This window comes from Hylaeus volcanicus, chromosome 3 (assembly GCF_026283585.1).
Source record: "Hylaeus volcanicus isolate JK05 chromosome 3, UHH_iyHylVolc1.0_haploid, whole genome shotgun sequence".
NCBI lineage: Eukaryota > Metazoa > Arthropoda > Insecta > Hymenoptera > Colletidae > Hylaeus > Hylaeus volcanicus.
Genome location: NC_071978.1, coordinates 31,257,349 through 31,274,836, shown reverse-complemented (window position 1 = coordinate 31,274,836; position 17,488 = coordinate 31,257,349). Strand labels below are relative to the sequence as shown.

Here is a 17,488-nt window from a genome sequence, read left to right as displayed (position 1 = left end):
GCTGGGCCACGTGTGAAGGCACTCGCGCGCCACCTATTGTACTTCTGTAACTTTTGATTCGCTCCCCATTGCCAAGGAATATATTGATAGTGAATTTAAACAACGATCGTCGTGATCAAATGAAAAGAAAAAGAAAAAGAAAAAGAAAAAGAAAAAGAAAAAGAAAAAGAAAAAGAAAAAAAGACGATCATCAAATGCGTGTTTCATGCGTTAAAGTTTCTACCATTTCAATCGTTTGATATCTCATTCGTCCATTTTTTGCATGCACAAGGAGCGACGATTTCTTGGGTAACTGTAATAAAGATTCAATGGCGATTTTGTCGATGTCTTCCTCGTTTATCGACGAATCGTTCGTTCCTTCGATACATCGTTTATTTTCCTCTCCATCGTTCAACTGTAATTGGTCTGTCGCGCGAAAAATCCTTTCAGCTCGGGTCGACGGATTTTCTCTGTATATGTAGATATAGTAAAGACAACCACTGAGTAGATAGAGCCATTGGTTTGTGTCAACAAACGTTGGAACTTGATCTCGATACACGTATAACAGTCGTTGAGTGTGAAACGGTGCCCAGCAGATGAAAAATGTTATCACGACGGCACCTGTGGAGCGAAGTCGCCGATTTCCTTTTCACGTATGCTCCAGAGTGATTATCGCCAGAGTTGGTCATTATTTTCATAAATTTTTAATATAATCAATCAATTGTTTATTATTTGAAAAGTCTAATAGAAGAAGAAGTAATTAAACGATTCTGAAAAGTAAAGATGAAATAACTCTCGAGAAGAAACGTATCTAAGGAAAAAAAGCGTTCCTGATTATCCGTTTAAACTTTAAACGTCTGACATTAAGCTAACCAACTACATAGAATGGAGGTGACGGTTAATGTAGATAGAAACCGCGAATACAGTTAAACTAAGAGGATGTACATGTCTTATACATATATCGTGTAAGTTGCTGGTTTACGAGAAAGACGAAAGAAAAGTGATAAATTTTTGCGATTCGCGAATGATGAATATTTCGGGTGGATATACACAACAAGGCAACAGTTTGACTTGCTTTCGAAAGTTTTTTCTCTTTACTTCCAGGTGCAAATATCTCGCGATTCTCACTTGTCGATGTTACTTGTATCATATGTATTCCGAAAGCGAGGAGCAGACTCGATAGCGATAGTGCTCCGGTTGGCAAACGGTGGACAATTGACGTTTCTCGAGTCTCGAGTTCGCTTGCTTTTCACCTCCGCGCCCATCCACTACGCATCCAACCCTCAACTTTAACCCCCGCATACACGACGGGAATACACACGACAAGTAAAACCGTCCAATTCACGCGCAAACGTGTCTATGTATACCAAAAAACCGAACACGAATTTCCACGGCTATTTAGGCAGTCTAACTACCAACAGAATCTAATCTATCGAAACAGAAATCGTATATTACAGCCATATCAAGCCGTCTTCGTATCCGAGCAAGTAGAAAATATTCGAGACGAGTCGTTAAACGTTAAACAAATCCATCGACAAACTAATCTCTGTTTCAAACCTGTTTATGTTTATCGTTCATCGATGCGCTGCCAACCAACAAATGCATCACCTGTTTTCTCGGCGTCGGTCGACGACGACGGGTCAAGCTTTTCTGCGATAGATATTCGGCTATTTTCTCACGTTTATACAAAGTAAACTCGATAGCTTCCATCGGCAAATGTGTCTGATAGAAATAGCAAGGTGAAAGATCCTCTTCGACCTCGGAAGGGAATGCCATTGGCTCGGCGTACCCGTCGAGGATTAAAATCATCGTGCCAAGAATAAAAATGTAGAGGAGGAACTGAAAAACATTTCGTATTTCACGGTACAGTCGCGTTATATTTTTCGGATAGTTTGAAAATTAGAGAAACGGTAACTGAAAATTCTCTCGAATTTCATACGGAGTAAAACATTATGATATTATGAAAATCTGAAACGTTCAAGTGCAAAAGCGATCGATTTGCTATCGATGACTTTTACAATCGCAGAAATTGATAAAATGCATTACTACCACAACATTGATTTATTCATTAAATTCGTTGTTTAGTAAATAACGAGTAATAGGATCGCGCGACGAGTGAACGTGGACAAAAACGGATACTTTGAGCGCGAGGAATAATCGTATTTTCGACGTTTTCGTTCAAGTACAGCTTACATTTTACCTTGGACGTCTTCCGACCGAGCACCGACATAATACAATTACGTTTCTTCGTTTTTGTCCTTATTCAGTCTACAAGGAAGCTTTTAGAAGTTAAGCATTGGATTAGAAAACGTTGCGTCTGAAAAAGAAAGAGGAAAATCAATAGGACCGCGCAATCCAGAGAACGTAACTGAATCTATCGGTATTATCGTTATCCGGGAAACGGATATTACATATTACCCATTGCAATGATTTCTCTCCTGTTAATTGGCCAAAAATCGATCGAAGGATACATTGATACACCGACGAGAAAGACTGGATCGCTACAAAGGTAATCAATTCTGCGATACAATATAATGATTTCGAGAGAATAAACGCTATCATGTTCGCTTTCTTCGGATGCTTTTCTCAACATTTTTTTTCACAACGATAGAATATCGGGCAATACACTGATTTATCGGGAAACACTGATTTAGGTTACACTTTTCATTTTGACGACTCGAACAAAGACAAACCACCGTTGCTCGTGTTACTCTTTGAATCTACATACTCATTTGTTATGTCTAGAAATAAACAGAAAGAAAACTTGATAAACTTGAAACTTATTAATACTACTTTCGTCATTCTATTGGCTCGAAAATTAACAAACACACACTGTGCGAATCTGAATTACTTCTGTTGTCAATCTTCGACTTTGCATACCATCACACTTTCGGTATCGTCACGAACATGACTGTATGTGTGTTCCACTTTAATCAAATTTATTACAAACTTGGATCTTACCGTCAATTGAAACTCCAACTTCCACTCGAACTAATTGCAATCGACTTCTCGATAAAAAAGATTCTTCGAAAATTTCGCTAATTGTAAGAATTAGAAATGTAAAATTCTTATGTATCCACCGTTTACAGTTTCTGACCAAATTTTAAACGCGTTATCTATTTTTAACCCTGACAGGTGTGACGCGACGAAAGCTTTTACTAAAAAAAAACCGAACTTACTTAAACAATCGATCTCCTTTATTTTGTACAGATATTCTACAAAAATAATATTCTCGAATGCCTCGAACTTTACCATATTCGTGCAGTACCTAACTACCGTACACATATACTATACATATAAATACATAGTACACATATACATACGTAGTCATGAAACTTTACACGAGATGCAACGTGATCGAGTAAAATAACGTGTATAAAAATGACCGCCGAATAAGCTAATTAACTAATGGAAGTTCGAAACGTTTTTCGGTATATCAACGAAACCTTCATTAATTACACGAAACATTACTATCTAGTAAGATTGGATAAATATTTACTTAAAAATGATACGACTAGTGCGATAGATTGTCAAAGAATAAATAACGATACGATCGATTAATTTACAGCTATTATTTACAAGTATCGTGTAACGAACATCGGTTAAATAATTTTAATTGGTGAAAATGTACAGTTTGCGTAGATCATAAAATACTACTAGTCGTAGATACGGGTTCGTTCGTATTCCTTTCAAATGTGGAAGATGCGTTGGTCGTTTGTTCCGGTGCGATGGAGTGCATTCGATCGAGAAGAGGTCTGGACGTGGAGTCTACTTTCTTCAACGCGTAAGATTTACGAGGAACGTTATCGTTCGTGTTCCCGTCTTTGCTCACATTGTCTCTGCTTGCGGTGAATCGAAACATTTCTTTCGCTTGACTGATGGTATACCTAAACAAAATTTATGTAAATGTCATCAATGTTCGAGATATATGGTATAACGTATTATACATATGTATCATTTGTTTAATGTTTACAACCTCACGGAACGTTGAAAATTTGTGCTACGCGACTTTCCGTTGGGATGGTTTTCGCGCATCTGCGACCGTCTAGTGGGCCAGCTACTCCCGGTTGTTTTCCTCCTTGTCTTACAGCAAAGCATTTGTCTGAATGCATGCCGATACTTTACGCTCATTAAATTATATAAAATAGGATTGACTGTTGTACCGAAGTAATAGAGACATCCGCTCAGAATGTACAGCCACTCGTTCAAGTCGGGATAATAATCGGACTCTTGAGCGTAAACGTAAAGCAAGCGTTGCGCGTGAAACGGAGCCCAGCAAACGAAGAACAAAATAACTACGGCGCCTGCAATCATCGATCGTTAGACGTTTCACTCGCGCAACGTACAACGTACGCTATTAGGATTATCTACTACATTTCCGTATGTATAAGAATGATAGGACTGAAAAAAAAAAGAAAAGAAAAGAAAATAACAACGGCAAACAGTTGGATCTTACTCAACATTCTGATAACGGACTTTCGGGATTGCATCTGTCTCGAGTCTCCATGAATCGCGCCGCCGTGCGCTACCGAATGCAGCGTGTCCCGTGTACTGTTTCTTATCTTCCAACCTATCTTTGTGTAGACCACCAAAATCACCAGCATTGGTATAAAAAAAAATATGATACTGCTCAGCTCGTAGAGGGGAAAGTTGGGCATGTACGGTAGGAGCATCGCACAAATCGCCGAATCGGCCGAATAATTGTCCGAACCTGAATAATTTCATATTAATAGATGGACGTGTAACTATAACTGTAATTGACACGAGAAGAGTGCAATGGAATCGGTTGGTTAACCTGGCGGGTACTCGACCAAGTTGACTTTCGTGTAAATCGCGAACGGTATCGCGGAAACTAGCGCTATCGACCACGCAGCCAAGATGAAACGTATCGGTCGTTTAAGACCGCTTATCGCGTAAACGCGAAGCGGATGACAAATGGCCAAATATCTTTCCATGGAGAAGGCCACTATAGTGAGGACCGACACGTACGATGACCTACCGAACAGATGCAACGAATGTTGTTCATTTGAAGGAGTATGCTGCGATCGACTAGAAATTAACAGATGAATTACGTGATTCCTTACATTTCTGATACGTATGCTCTTATCTTGCAAAGCCCGACTCCTAAAGCCCACGGATACTGTTGCCAGAACACGCTCAGCTCGTTCGGCAATCCTAAAAGTGGTTCAACACATTTCGATAACGATCGATCGACTGTGATAACGACCGATCGAGGATATATTTTTTTTTCTTTTTTTTTTTCTTTGCGATCACGTTGACGGGCAAACTACATTTTTACCGTGTATCGTTATCTGTGATTTATTTCCGTGTAATCGTGCAATCAACCACGTCAAACGTCCGCACCAGGACACGCAATGACTAAGACCCGCGCTAGTATCACCGCGGTACGCAAACTCGTTTTCCCGAAAGTAGATTTATGACCGATTCAAGCTCGGTAAGTAATTAACAAACTCCAAACTTTATCGCGCACTCGAAATACAAAAAGTATGCGGAAAATGAACATTTCAATTAATTTCCTTTAATGTACGAAGCAATTTGAAACAGACTAGTAGGTATCAACTTTTCCTAACTAGTATTATCAACCAATTATTCATCCGAGTAAAGTATTTTTCTTATGTAATAAGAATACTCTTCTTTTTTCCTTCCTTTTTTTCTTTCTGTGTTGTTTAGATGGGACCGAAAACTCCATTTTGTCTCGAGCTTCGCGGAGATACGATGCACGGCCACTGAATTTCCACTTTGCCATTCGGAGCTTTTCCACGGAAAACAAAACCGTTGACTTGATCGAGTTTTGAAGTTTATATAAACATTCGCGACGCGTTTCAACGAATTTCTCTCGGACGATGTAACTTTGCGGAAAACTGTTCAAGTTTTGATCAAATTCGCGTACACGTGTCTCTTGATCTACGAACAGAATACGTTCCACCAAGATAGAAAATCCAGCGGATTTGCAGGGAAAAAAAGAAGAAGAAGAAGAAGAAGAAGAAAAATATTAAATCTTAAAAATATATAAATGAAAAAACGATAAAATGAATGAAAATCTGATAAAAGTCAACTATAGAAAAAGAACCGTGTAAATGGTATCGTATTTCGCATACCATTAATGTGTAACGCGCGATGACATTCTATTGTAGTAAAGGTTTACAGTGTTTGTATAGTAGAGTAGACGAGACAGGTATCGGTATATGTAGAGAAATCGTATATGAAAGAAAGCACGAAGAAAGGTATCAGGATAAAGACCGTTTCAACGAGAATGTACATACCATGTACTACATACTACATAGTACACGTACACACTCACCCAGCACGAGTAGAGTAAGATCGGATATAGCCAGACTGAACAAGTAGTAATTGGTGGCGGTTTGCATCGATGGATTTCTGATGATGACGGTGCACGTGGTGACGTTCCCGAAAATCCCAGTGACGAATATCACCACATAAACTATCGTGAGGGGTATTACCATCCTCATGGGAAGATATTTGGGCCCGAGTACCTTGGTTAAGTACTCGGTTTCTGACAGGTTTCTCAGGTCCCAATTCTTCCAGAAATCGTGCAAATCGCTCGTACCTTCGTTGGATGTTTCCATATCGATTATTCCTATGAAAAACAAATAATTCTCTCTCTACGTCGGACGAGTTTTCCCGATCAAGTTTTCTGAAAATTTGTTGGTAGACAGACGTTGAACCAGTCTAGGAAGAACAGTTCGAGCGAGTCCGTCAACCATTTATTTTAACAATCTTTATTCGTATCTGCAGAAATAATTATCGCGGGTAAACAAAGCATTCCGTCGTGACTAGATAGCTTGTAGTCGAGTCAACAGATTGCGGTCCACGATCGTCGCTCGTCGATCGTCAATGGGTCAATAATTGATGCTTCTACGTGAAATTACTTTGCTTCGATAAGGGAAAAGTGGGTTCGATTCAATCTTTCATTCCAGCTTGAAACGAAGCTCCCGCCTTGCCCTCGAAACGATTCAATCTGCCATTCGGACGTAAAATTAGACGTTAACTCCGGTACAGAGCCACACTTTTGTTTGATACTCCACCAAAGATTTCCATTTGTCTTCTCCGAGGTACGCGTCATCTTGTCATCCTCGAATCGATTCCCGAACCGTAAATTATACTTTTCTTTCTTTTCTATCCGATTCTGTACAATGCACGATGGCAAACAACAGAGGAACGTGTCACCAACTATCTAATTGATTAAACTCGATAAAACACTCGCGGAAAATATCAGGAATTTGACGTGACGAGGGCCGTTTATGTGTCGAAGGGAACACGTGCGTTAACAACAATCACGTGACACTGAAACCGAGGACAATAGAATAGAATAGAATAAAATTCGATCTTATTATAAGAGCATTGCACGTGGTAACGGATCGAAAAGCGACTGATTTTCGAACGTGTCGGTCGATGTCGTCAACACCAAAATAAATAAACGGAACGGAACGGAACGAAGGAGAAGAGGATGAAACTGTCGGTGTCGGGAGAGTGACTGGCATACACCGCCGCGACTAAACGTAGTATTCTTAGCGATACCATCCAACACCTTCGCCCGTCGTAACAACAGCCTCATCATCCTCCTCCTTTTCATTTCGCTGATAAGAAAATCGGTCTAATATACCGTTCAATCGTAGTAGGATTCCCGGTACATTCAATTATCGAGTTCGTAACTCTGTCAATCGCGTTGAATTCGTTAGGCACGATTTCATGTAAACGTAGGCTATTACACTGTTCTTGTTTTCGAGAAAAAAAAGATAAAAATGAAACGAAGTAAGTAACTTACAATTGAAATCAGTTTGCATTTCTTAACGTTTCTTAAGTCGAAAAGAATTTCAATTTATTGGACAATATCGTTATCCAACGAAATTGATAACGTATATTACCTGACTTTTGAAAGAAATGTAATTACACAACCTAAATGTAATTAAAGTTAAACAAAACGATGTTGTACAACTCTCGATGTCGAACCATCCAGAATTGTATATTTACTCACCATAGACAATAACGGTAAGGTAGACAATGTTACAATTCACGACAGATACAATGCGTATAAAAATGCAAAAATCATACTAGCCGATAAGTTTAATCAAATACAATACAACGATAATTGTTGTGATAACGTTCATTTACGTCAAACATGAAAATATTTTTATATCGATAAAATATATAATATAATTATATAATTATTGCAAAACAATATATTCGATCCTTGTATCATGTTTGTAACTAAACTAAACAAGGAAACGATTATGACTAAAAATTCGTCGAAATGAATATTAACGTGGTTCGTTAAATATTTGTTGTATCCTTGTCGAACCTTATTAGAAAATGAATTGCAACGAAAAGCAAAATAAAATTTAATGATACGATATGAAAAGTAATCAAATATTTATTACATTTTTTAAGATTTTATCAAATAAATATATTTGTTATTTATTGCTTATATAGTACTGTAATACAAATATCAATTAGAATCGGATTCGTCGGAACTTGTTTCGCTGGTGTTATCTATTCTATTAAAATTAAGCGATGATCTATTTGTATTTACAAAAATATCGTCCTCTTCGCGATCATTTTCTCCTTCGTGCTTGTTCATTATTCTCTGATTTAACATTACAGTTTCGTCGAATTCTTTTGGCCAACAATCCTGGGCGCGATACAATTTTTCATGTTCCTAACAGATAAGTTTTTTCTATTCTTTATAATTAGTTATTAATAAAAGTATGACTGTTTAAAATAAAACATACTCGTGTCAATATCTTAACGATCTCCGCCTTCACTTTATCCCCTTCTAGTATTGGCTCTACCAATACAAAATCTCCTCGTTTCACCCAAATGTTTCTTCGAAACTTGGTTGGCATAGACACAAGATATCGGTCTCCGGTCAAATCTACGACTTCGTGAAGATTATTACCGCGCGATTCGATTATTCGTACAATTGATTGCGATTCGCTAGGAAGACTTAGATCTTCGACTTCTTTAACGACATGTTTTCGTTTAGTTGCTTTGGACATTTTCCTCTGTAAATACAAACGTAACAACAATACAAAACATGTTATCATTTCAAAGTAAAGTAAACTAACGTAAACAACATTTTTATACATTTCATTGATTAATCGATAATACTTTGATAGTTGTTAAATGGTTTTAACTAAAAACACTATTTCTGTCTTTGATCTGCGTTATTTTACAATCGAGAGATTCTCTCCTCCTCTGTGTGTCGTGCCAAGATCCCAAGGATCCTCCTGTTTTCTCTATAGCCGAAAGTACGTCCAAACTTTCCCCGAGAGGAATTTCATATCCATTTTTTAATCCAAAACCATTCGAAGGTGTTTTACAGTCATCCCCTGATTCTTTGCGCAAAACGGTATCTACTTCTACGGAGGTGAAAAACGCTACCGACATTGGAAGGTCTTTCATTCCAAGCTTCGAAGCGCAAAAAGAACGTGTTAAAAGATTTGTAATATGCATGGCGAGCGCGGCGTTGTATTTGTAACGCGACGGCACCAAATAGCGCACCTCGTCGTGGAACGATAAACAAAATCTTACGTTATCCTTCGTAAGCCACTTCATCGAAACTAACATTAGATGTAAGAAATCAACTGCTCCACTTTGAACTACCCAATTTACTTTAGTAGGTAAATATTTCTCATTATTTGATTGACTTTCTAAAGCGCGGGTTAATCTAGAATTTAGGAAGGGAGTTACGGGACGAGAGCTCTGAGCAATTTCCTCCAGCCTGTTGAACATTGCCGATTCCGAACCACCTATCCATTTACCGCTCTCAAACATCTCCGATACCGTTTTAGTGAATAGCTTTGATATTTTAGAAGCTTCGTAAAACGAATACTCTTTATCGTTCAGTTGATCGTTAATATGCTCAGCTTTCAATCTGTATACTTTTTTACCTTTCGTCATGGTGAACATTTTCCGAGATTTAAATGCAGCTTCTGCATCTGTCATGCATGGATTAAATTGCTTTAAAAGTCTTTCCGCAAACTTTTGTCCTGCACCATAAATTCTAGCATAATTTATGATCTTAGCTTGACTTCTCGATATTCCAATCGCTTTAGCTGTAACGCTGTGCATATCGGTTTCATTGGACTTGGTACCGATTAGAGTCATCCAACCAAAAGGTGTAGCTCCATGAATCTTTTTATAATAAGCATCTCCTATCATCGACGAGATCCACAACTCTTGACTGTCGACATCAGCTCCGATAATATTATACCCTGGTGGAGCTTGTATCATGGCTCGTAATTCCGATCCAACGCGTTCCGGATGAGCATTAGAAGCAGTCATCCACGTGGGTTCTACCGCTCGCCTAGTTAATGTTCCAGATACGACTACCAAAGGTAAAATAGCCCCGTAACGCATTGACTTTTTAGTATTTTTAACAGTGTTTGATAAGGATAAATCGTCGAACCATATTACAAATTGTGACATGATCCTGTTCCTATTGTTTCTCCAATATGACATCATTTTAGCAATGTTTAGTACTTCTGTGGCGCTGCTGTCTAAACCAGCGAGAACATTTTCCGAAAACTTATTCAAAAAATCTTTGGCCAACGGATTACCAACATTATAATTTGCTCCATCTTTATGGGGCAATTTAAGAAAATAACAACAATTATCTACAACTATGTTACACCAAACGGCGCTACCTTTATAAACGTAACTTAAACGATTACTGGATTTCTTTGTCTTAGAAGAATACCAAAAATCTTTCTTATATAAATTGCTTTCCACGTCGTTATCCAGAGTTGACATTGAACAATCTGTTCCATTGAATAAGCCTTCTGTTTGCGGTAAAGAACATTGAACCAGAAGCTGTTTCAAAGGTACTTTGGTTTCGATATTCGAATCATTGTTATAAGGTATCAAAATACCCCAACCCTTTTTCCTTATATAATGCAATGGATAACCCTCCCATGTCAGATTCAACAGTTTTGGTACAATCTGCATAGAAGTACTTATATTTTGTGGACCAGGTGCCCAGTCTTTATCATTCGGTTTTGAACAAAGTTTCCTATACCATGCAGGATATCCTGACATATGCGGTGGTTTCGCAGGTAATAGCTTCCTTGTTTCTTTCAAATATGCAAATTCTTTCTCCAGAGGATCTTCCTCGTCGTTTTCTCCGTCGGTCAAATACTTTTGTGCATCCGTTTCTTCTCTTTCCGTGTTTTCAACTTCATATTTCTTTTTACTATTTCTTACCGACGATAACGATTTCACCTTAATTTCTTGAGTACTCCAATCTTCGTCCCACATCCATAAATCTTCTTTATATTTTTCATCGTGCATGAGTTGACAAACAGCATTCGCTCTTTTAGCAAGAGTAAATTTAGTCTCGTAGTTTAAGTCTTCGAACGTAGATTCCGACTCGTTCAAATATCTGTGCCAATTTGAGTTAATGGGTAAATATGCTGTTCCAAGTTCTAACATTCCTGCTAAAGTAACAGGATGAGGAAATCTATCTTCGAAAATAGGAAATAAGTGGCATAAGACGTTATGTGTCGCCAACACGTCGTTTGCGCAATAGTTCATTAAAGATTTGAAATTTTCTCTTACATCTTTCAAACTTCCTTCTACGAATACATTTTTAAATTCCTTACTTACTTCGTTGCCACAATAAAATTTATGTATTTCTGCTAAACTATTTAAAGAGGTTTGCTGATGCAAATCAAATTTTTCTTCCGAATCTTTTTTCGCATTTAATATCGATCTTTGATAGCTATTAATCCCGCTAACAGAGATATGAAGCGACATTGTATCGATAAACCGTAATCCTGTACGATTCAACCAATATTGCTCTTTAATTTTACTTCTATCGAACGACACGTTATGACCTACCATAATTTTTGCTTTCTTATGATAATTATTTAATTTTTTTCCATATTCTGTAGGTTCGCTTTCCATTGGAATCAACTGATCCATATGAAACTGTTGCCCATCAAAATTTCTACTTAGACCGTCTGCCAAAGACTTTGATACCCAACCGTACCAAGCTTGGTTAGTTACAGCGGTGGCAAGTGTTGGTAAAGGTCCTTCTTTCATACAAACTTCTACATCAAAAATAATACCGTCTTCTAACGGGTGATTTACAGTCTCTATTCTATCCTGTGTATATCTAGTCCACCCTTCCTGTAATATCCATTGATTTGGCATTTTTGGAATACTTTTCATAATTTCTCTTATAATTGATATATATGGTTTAATTTGTAATTTACCAATGTTATAAAAGTGTTCCTCTATATCGTCTCCTTCCAAAGGAGGTAATTTAAGATTCACCTCCGGTAATCTAGTCGCATCTTCAATTTTAATTCCATACGATCTTAAATTGTCCCTTATAGATTTTATTTCTTCCTTTGATAATATTTCTTGATTATAAGAATTTTTGAATATCTGTTGGTATAAAGACCTTGAAAGCATTTGCATATTAATTCCATTGATTCTTGTGTTGTCATTATTATAGGTTTTCATATGCTCTTTTTCTTTTTCTAATTTTTGTATATTTTCACATTCCATAGCGGCATTAAATTTCTTATTACCTTCCTTTAAATTATGTATCCTAGGAGTAAACATTTGTTCAAAGTTTGCTGGTATACCAGGTGAATCTCCTTGTTGTTTATGCACTTCATTTTCATTCGATGAAACAATTGAAGCAGAGGTTAGACTTCTAAATGCATTATCTACATTTACACTATTCTGATGGTTTTTATTTAAGTTATCGGTGATGTCTGGAGAGGTTAGAATATCAGAATTGCAATGAGAAGAATTATGTCTTTTAGTATGAAATCCATCTTTCGAGAACTGCTGTCTTTCGAGAATATTAAGATTATGATTCGTTACAGAACACTTGTAACGACTGGAAATACGAATCACCCAACTTTCCATTTTTATTTTGCTTCTGGCATCTCGGTATTATTTCATAGCAAAGAACAATATGCTCAACACGTGACTTTATTATTATCAGCCCGTCTTATACAATTTAATGACAATAACGATTGTACTCAATGAAATCTTACCTGTCAAATTAAATTAATTTCTGATTATCATTCGGGAGATAATAAATATTTTCAATATACTACGATGTTTAGTCAAATTTGAAAAGAAATACGTGAAATATTTTGAACTCTTAGATCGCCATGTTAAATCTTCAAACGCGCAATTTCAAAATCATTCAATAACCGTAATATAGCAAAGTAAAGAATTTCTGTTTATACCTATAAATTATGACTGTAATATTTATTACGTAGACGTTATATTCTTTTATCTCAACCACCATCCGTTAAAAACAGAAAATTTATTGATATAACGGAATGTACATATGACATATTTATGTACATGTACATATGTATGTATACGTGCATATACTTAGATCGTATAGAAATTTGATCTAAACGAACGGATAGAAATTAGAACATTTCTATACAAAAGAAATATTCTAGTTCTATTTAAGGACGTTATTAATAACAGACAAAGTATGGACATAAAATTCGTATATATTACGAACATCATGTAAACTTCTTATTACGCGCTATAGTGATCACGAATCACGACGACATCTTCGTAGCGTCTGCCAGTTTATTGTGTTCGTCATGGCTTCGACGGGTTAGTGTAAATTTAATATTTATATTTTATGATTTTCCAGCGAAATGTCTTTTTGAAAACGATTCAAATATTTCTAATAGATTTTAATATTCCACAACTGTGATTATTTTATCGTTATACGTATAAAAACAATACAATTTCATTGCGGTTTTGCACTTGTCACTTTTGACACTTTTTATTCAATATTACGTAGAAACATCTTTAAATTTTAATAATAGCACCAAGATATTTTGTTTATTCAGAATCCTTGGTATGCGAGACACTTGATTTAAGTTGTCAAGGTCTTAAAAAGATTTCTCGTTGTCCGTCGGATGCAGATATCAGTACATTGATCATAGACGATAATGAGCTTCAGCGTCTTGATAATCTTGATTCTTATCACAGAATTACCAAGGTAATGTTTTCTATATATAAAATAAATAGTATAAAATTTCCTGGTCTGTCATTTTTGTATTATACTATAAATGTCTTAACATATATATTCGTATCATTTATATGCTAGTTTTATGGTATGTATGGTATAAGTAATTATGGTACAAGTAATTATTTCTTAAACTAATTTAATATGAAATTTCAGCTTTCAATAGTAAGAAATCAATTATTACGGATGTACGGTGTATCAAAGTTACATAATCTTGTAACTCTTAATTTAGCAAATAATGGTATATTGACTATAGAAGGTATAAAGGATATGACAAATTTACAAACACTTTGTTTAGCTGGTAACAATATAAAGGTACGTTAGCCACAATTACTTGTATACAATATTATGATTAAATCATTTATTATGTATGCTTTTTCTATATCATTCACTTTATGTAGTCTATCGAGCACTTGCATACAAATATCAAACTGGAGCATTTGGATTTGTCTGAAAATAGCATCAGTCATATCTCAGACATTTCATACCTACGAAATTTAAAGGTAATATATGTTTAACTTATTGTCATCGCGTCAGTTCTTGTTCTCTTGTTAAACTAAGAATGTATTAACAATTAACTAAGCAATTTTGCTTGCAAATATAATAATATTGATAACATTTTAGGAACTTTTTTTGCACAATAATCGCATAATAACATTACGACAATGCGAACGCTATTTACCCACTTCCTTAGAAACGTTTACATTGGCAAATAATAATATTACAGATTTGAATGAAATGTCACATTTAACTAATTTAAAGAATTTAGTAAACTTTTCAATTGCTAATAACCCATGTGTCGTTATGACAGGTAACAGTATGTATCCTTTTTATTATTTAAATATTACATTCGCGTCTGAATTTGAGATGTGGATTAGTGAAATATTATAACCATATTTTTTACATAATACAGACAAAAACATGCAATATTTTACTATATTTAACGTTATTATATATACTTAGAATTATGCGTTTTTAATAAAATAATGTGCTTGTAGAAAACTAGATACGAAACAGCACCATTTGTATTAATTGTAGACTTACAGCTGTAGCTTATTCTTCTTAACAAATAGCTTATAGTGGGTTCGATTATCGTCCATTTGTTATCAATTGGTGTATGAGCTTGAAATCAATTGACGGCTATCCTGTTGATCCTATCGAAAGGTGGGTGTATGTTGTGAAAATATAATTATGTTATATTTAATTTAATAAACAAAACTGTATTTGTTTAAAAAATCAAAATTCATTTGGAACAATGGCCACTCAGTTTAAAGGCAGAGTGGCTATATTCTCAGGGTCGTGGTAGACAATTCCGTGTTGGCGAACATACAATGCTTGCTCAGTATTTAGCATCTGTCTGCCCTCTTTCCGGTGAGTCATTAGAAAATGAAACTGACAGGAAGCTTAGGCTGATTTTGAGTAAAGCACAACATCATCAACAACAATTAAATCAACAAAGCGATGCCGGAAGCGTGCACAGCTTAAGTAGCGTCGGAATGAGTCCTTCTCCAGCCACTAGGCGTAGACTTAGTCATAACAGGACAAGTTCTCCTAGACGTGCCAGTGAGTCTAATTGATCCTTCCTTTTATTTTTGCGAATACAATCAGAAACCATTTAAAGTTTTCCTACTTATAATTGTAAACGTGGACTTGTAGTAATGTACACTTTCCAGTCGTCATACACATTATACATGTTCTAGTTATAATGTGTTTTCTCTAGTTGCGCCAATGTTGACATACTATGAAGATAAATGCTTACAATCACCAAAATTTTATGAAGCAAAGTACTGTGTGTGCCATTCGCCTTGTAAAGGTATCCAAAGTCAGAATGAGGATTTATCATACATGGCTATAATTGCATAATAAACATGTGTACAAATTTAAGACAAATTTCACTCATATTTCAATGGAACTGAAACTGAAAATTGTTTTGGTAACATTTAAGAAAGTGTCATGCGTTACAAAGAAATTTGATCTTGGATTGATGCACATGTTTACGTCTTTCATACCTAGTACGTAGAATGATTTTAAGTGACTGCTTTTTTAAGCTTATAGCGCAAATTTGTTGGACTTTGGAGAATGAGAGATAAAACAGTGTTATGACAGTGATGCTAATTAGAGGATTTGGTTAGCAAATTATCATTTGACGATTTGGAAATACATTTCACATAGTTCACATTTCTTATAATTGTTTATCTAATCTTTAGTCAAATATCATTTGCACGCTTTTGCTAGCAAAGCTAGCCCCAAAACATTTAAGTGTAAAGGACAACGCATATTATTATATGAAATAAATTGCAAATATTTCAAGTACATGATATTTAATTAGGTTCATCGAGAAACTCATTAAGAATAAGATCACCAGACAGGATGATAGCTAGTTGTCACACTGATCCTATGGTTTCCTCGTGCCACACTCTAATAAATGACAATCATGAATCGCTAATGACTCAAAGTTTAGATCCAAATATGCTTTGTAGTACTCTAAACAATAAAGCTGGGAATATGGCTGCTTCGCAAACTATAGAAGGTAAGTCAAAATCATTACTAGTTCCTATTTGTCACATTTTACAAAGAAAAAATCGATTTACAGAAACATCCAGTCCTCTACAAGCTGCAACAAAATTAGTGCCAGTTCCAGAATCTTTGATGAGTCCAGATTTTCGTCCACCTTCTGGTCTTTCACGAATTCTACCAAAAACACCACCGAGTAAATTAACGTCACCATGTCAAATTACAATGCCTAGTAAACCCACGTCCGATGGAGACGGCAAAGCTATTCCAATAATAAACACAGTAAATCCAATGGCAAAAACGAATCTCAGTTCTGTAAAAGCAAATGCACTTGTAAAAAGTAATTCTGCAACAAATTGCAGTGTTGGAAAACCAAATATCGCTAAACCAATCGTCACAAATGCTAATAAGTGTCCTCATAGTGTGAAAATTAATAATTACGTTCAGAGTAAAACATTGCCTGTAAAACGAAGTACAAAAAATTCACCAAATTTAGGCAGAAACATACAAAGGGCCAAAAGTGCGAATGATAGAATTAAAAGTGGTGGAATTAAAAAAAGTGGAGATGGAGATGCAGGTAACGCTACTCAAAGTAGCGATGAAGATAGTGAAGTGTGTCAAGCAAAATTGGATGGTATACGTCATAGAGCCATTCAAAGAAGGCAGGAGGACAATAATAAAGGTAAAAGCTTTTCTAAAATTACAGTTTCCAAGAATATAATAATATACTACTATTCTACTATATACTTTATTATACTCTGTCCTTACATTATTTCATTGAAGTGTAACTTTTTATACGACGTAAAACGGGTTTAACGTTTGCGTTAAATTTCCACGCAGAATGAAGTAGGAAAGAGAATGTGCACCGACTTTTTATATCTTAAGATCTTATTGCAAATTTGCAGCCATTAGCTCGCTATTACTCGCGACGAA

At 35.9% G+C, this 17,488-nt stretch overlaps 3 protein-coding genes across 12 annotated transcripts in view; 1 reads left to right on the top strand and 2 right to left on the bottom strand.

Moving 5' to 3' along the window:
- Positions 1-3,154: 3,154 nt before the first annotated feature.
- Positions 3,155-7,534, bottom strand: LOC128874419 (neuropeptides capa receptor-like). Of its 3 annotated transcripts, none has more exons than XM_054119204.1 (7): positions 7,029-7,534; positions 6,302-6,598; positions 5,064-5,154; positions 4,775-4,974; positions 4,436-4,690; positions 3,956-4,283; positions 3,155-3,866 (listed from the first exon to the last, which is right to left on the bottom strand). In XM_054119204.1, the coding sequence occupies exons 1-7, from the start codon at positions 7,057-7,059 to the stop codon at positions 3,623-3,625; spliced, it is 1,446 nt and encodes a 481-aa protein (XP_053975179.1). In that variant the 5' UTR covers positions 7,060-7,534; the 3' UTR covers positions 3,155-3,622. The 3 variants fall into 3 exon arrangements, with proteins under 3 accessions (XP_053975179.1, XP_053975181.1, XP_053975180.1); XM_054119206.1 differs by having other exon boundaries at positions 6,891-7,533; XM_054119205.1 differs by having other exon boundaries at positions 7,047-7,533.
- Positions 7,535-8,070: 536 nt separating this feature from the next.
- On the bottom strand, positions 8,071-13,193 carry LOC128874418 (DNA polymerase subunit gamma-1, mitochondrial). 5 transcript variants are annotated; one of them, XM_054119200.1, is made up of 3 exons: positions 13,035-13,193; positions 8,751-9,023; positions 8,071-8,677 (listed from the first exon to the last, which is right to left on the bottom strand). In XM_054119200.1, exons 2-3 carry the CDS (start codon positions 9,015-9,017, stop codon positions 8,468-8,470), a joined length of 477 nt encoding a protein of 158 aa, XP_053975175.1. In that variant the 5' UTR covers positions 9,018-9,023; positions 13,035-13,193; the 3' UTR covers positions 8,071-8,467. The 5 variants fall into 5 exon arrangements, with proteins under 5 accessions (XP_053975175.1, XP_053975176.1, XP_053975177.1 ...); XM_054119201.1 differs by lacking the exon at positions 13,035-13,193 and adding an exon at positions 9,912-10,053; XM_054119202.1 differs by lacking the exon at positions 13,035-13,193 and adding an exon at positions 9,106-9,246.
- A 194-nt stretch (positions 13,194-13,387) lies between these two features.
- Positions 13,388-17,488, top strand: part of LOC128874417 (uncharacterized) — a 6,917-nt gene continuing 2,816 nt past the window's right edge. Inside the window, exons 1-10 of one of the 4 annotated variants that reach the window (XR_008456640.1) lie at positions 13,388-13,620; positions 13,863-14,014; positions 14,198-14,356; positions 14,443-14,544; positions 14,666-14,862; positions 15,122-15,205; positions 15,309-15,604; positions 15,762-15,854; positions 16,371-16,571; positions 16,635-17,237. Coding sequence is in view for 3 of the 4 variants with exons in the window: in XM_054119195.1 (XP_053975170.1) it covers positions 13,608-13,620; positions 13,863-14,014; positions 14,198-14,356; positions 14,443-14,544; positions 14,666-14,862; positions 15,122-15,205; positions 15,309-15,604; positions 15,762-15,854; positions 16,371-16,571; positions 16,635-17,237 (1,900 nt within the window). In the remaining variant the exon portion in view is untranslated. The remainder of the gene's footprint in view (positions 13,621-13,862; positions 14,015-14,197; positions 14,357-14,442; positions 14,545-14,665; positions 14,863-15,121; positions 15,206-15,308; positions 15,605-15,761; positions 15,855-16,370; positions 16,572-16,634; positions 17,238-17,488) is intronic. The other 3 variants (XM_054119195.1, XM_054119196.1, XM_054119197.1) reach the window with 3 other exon arrangements.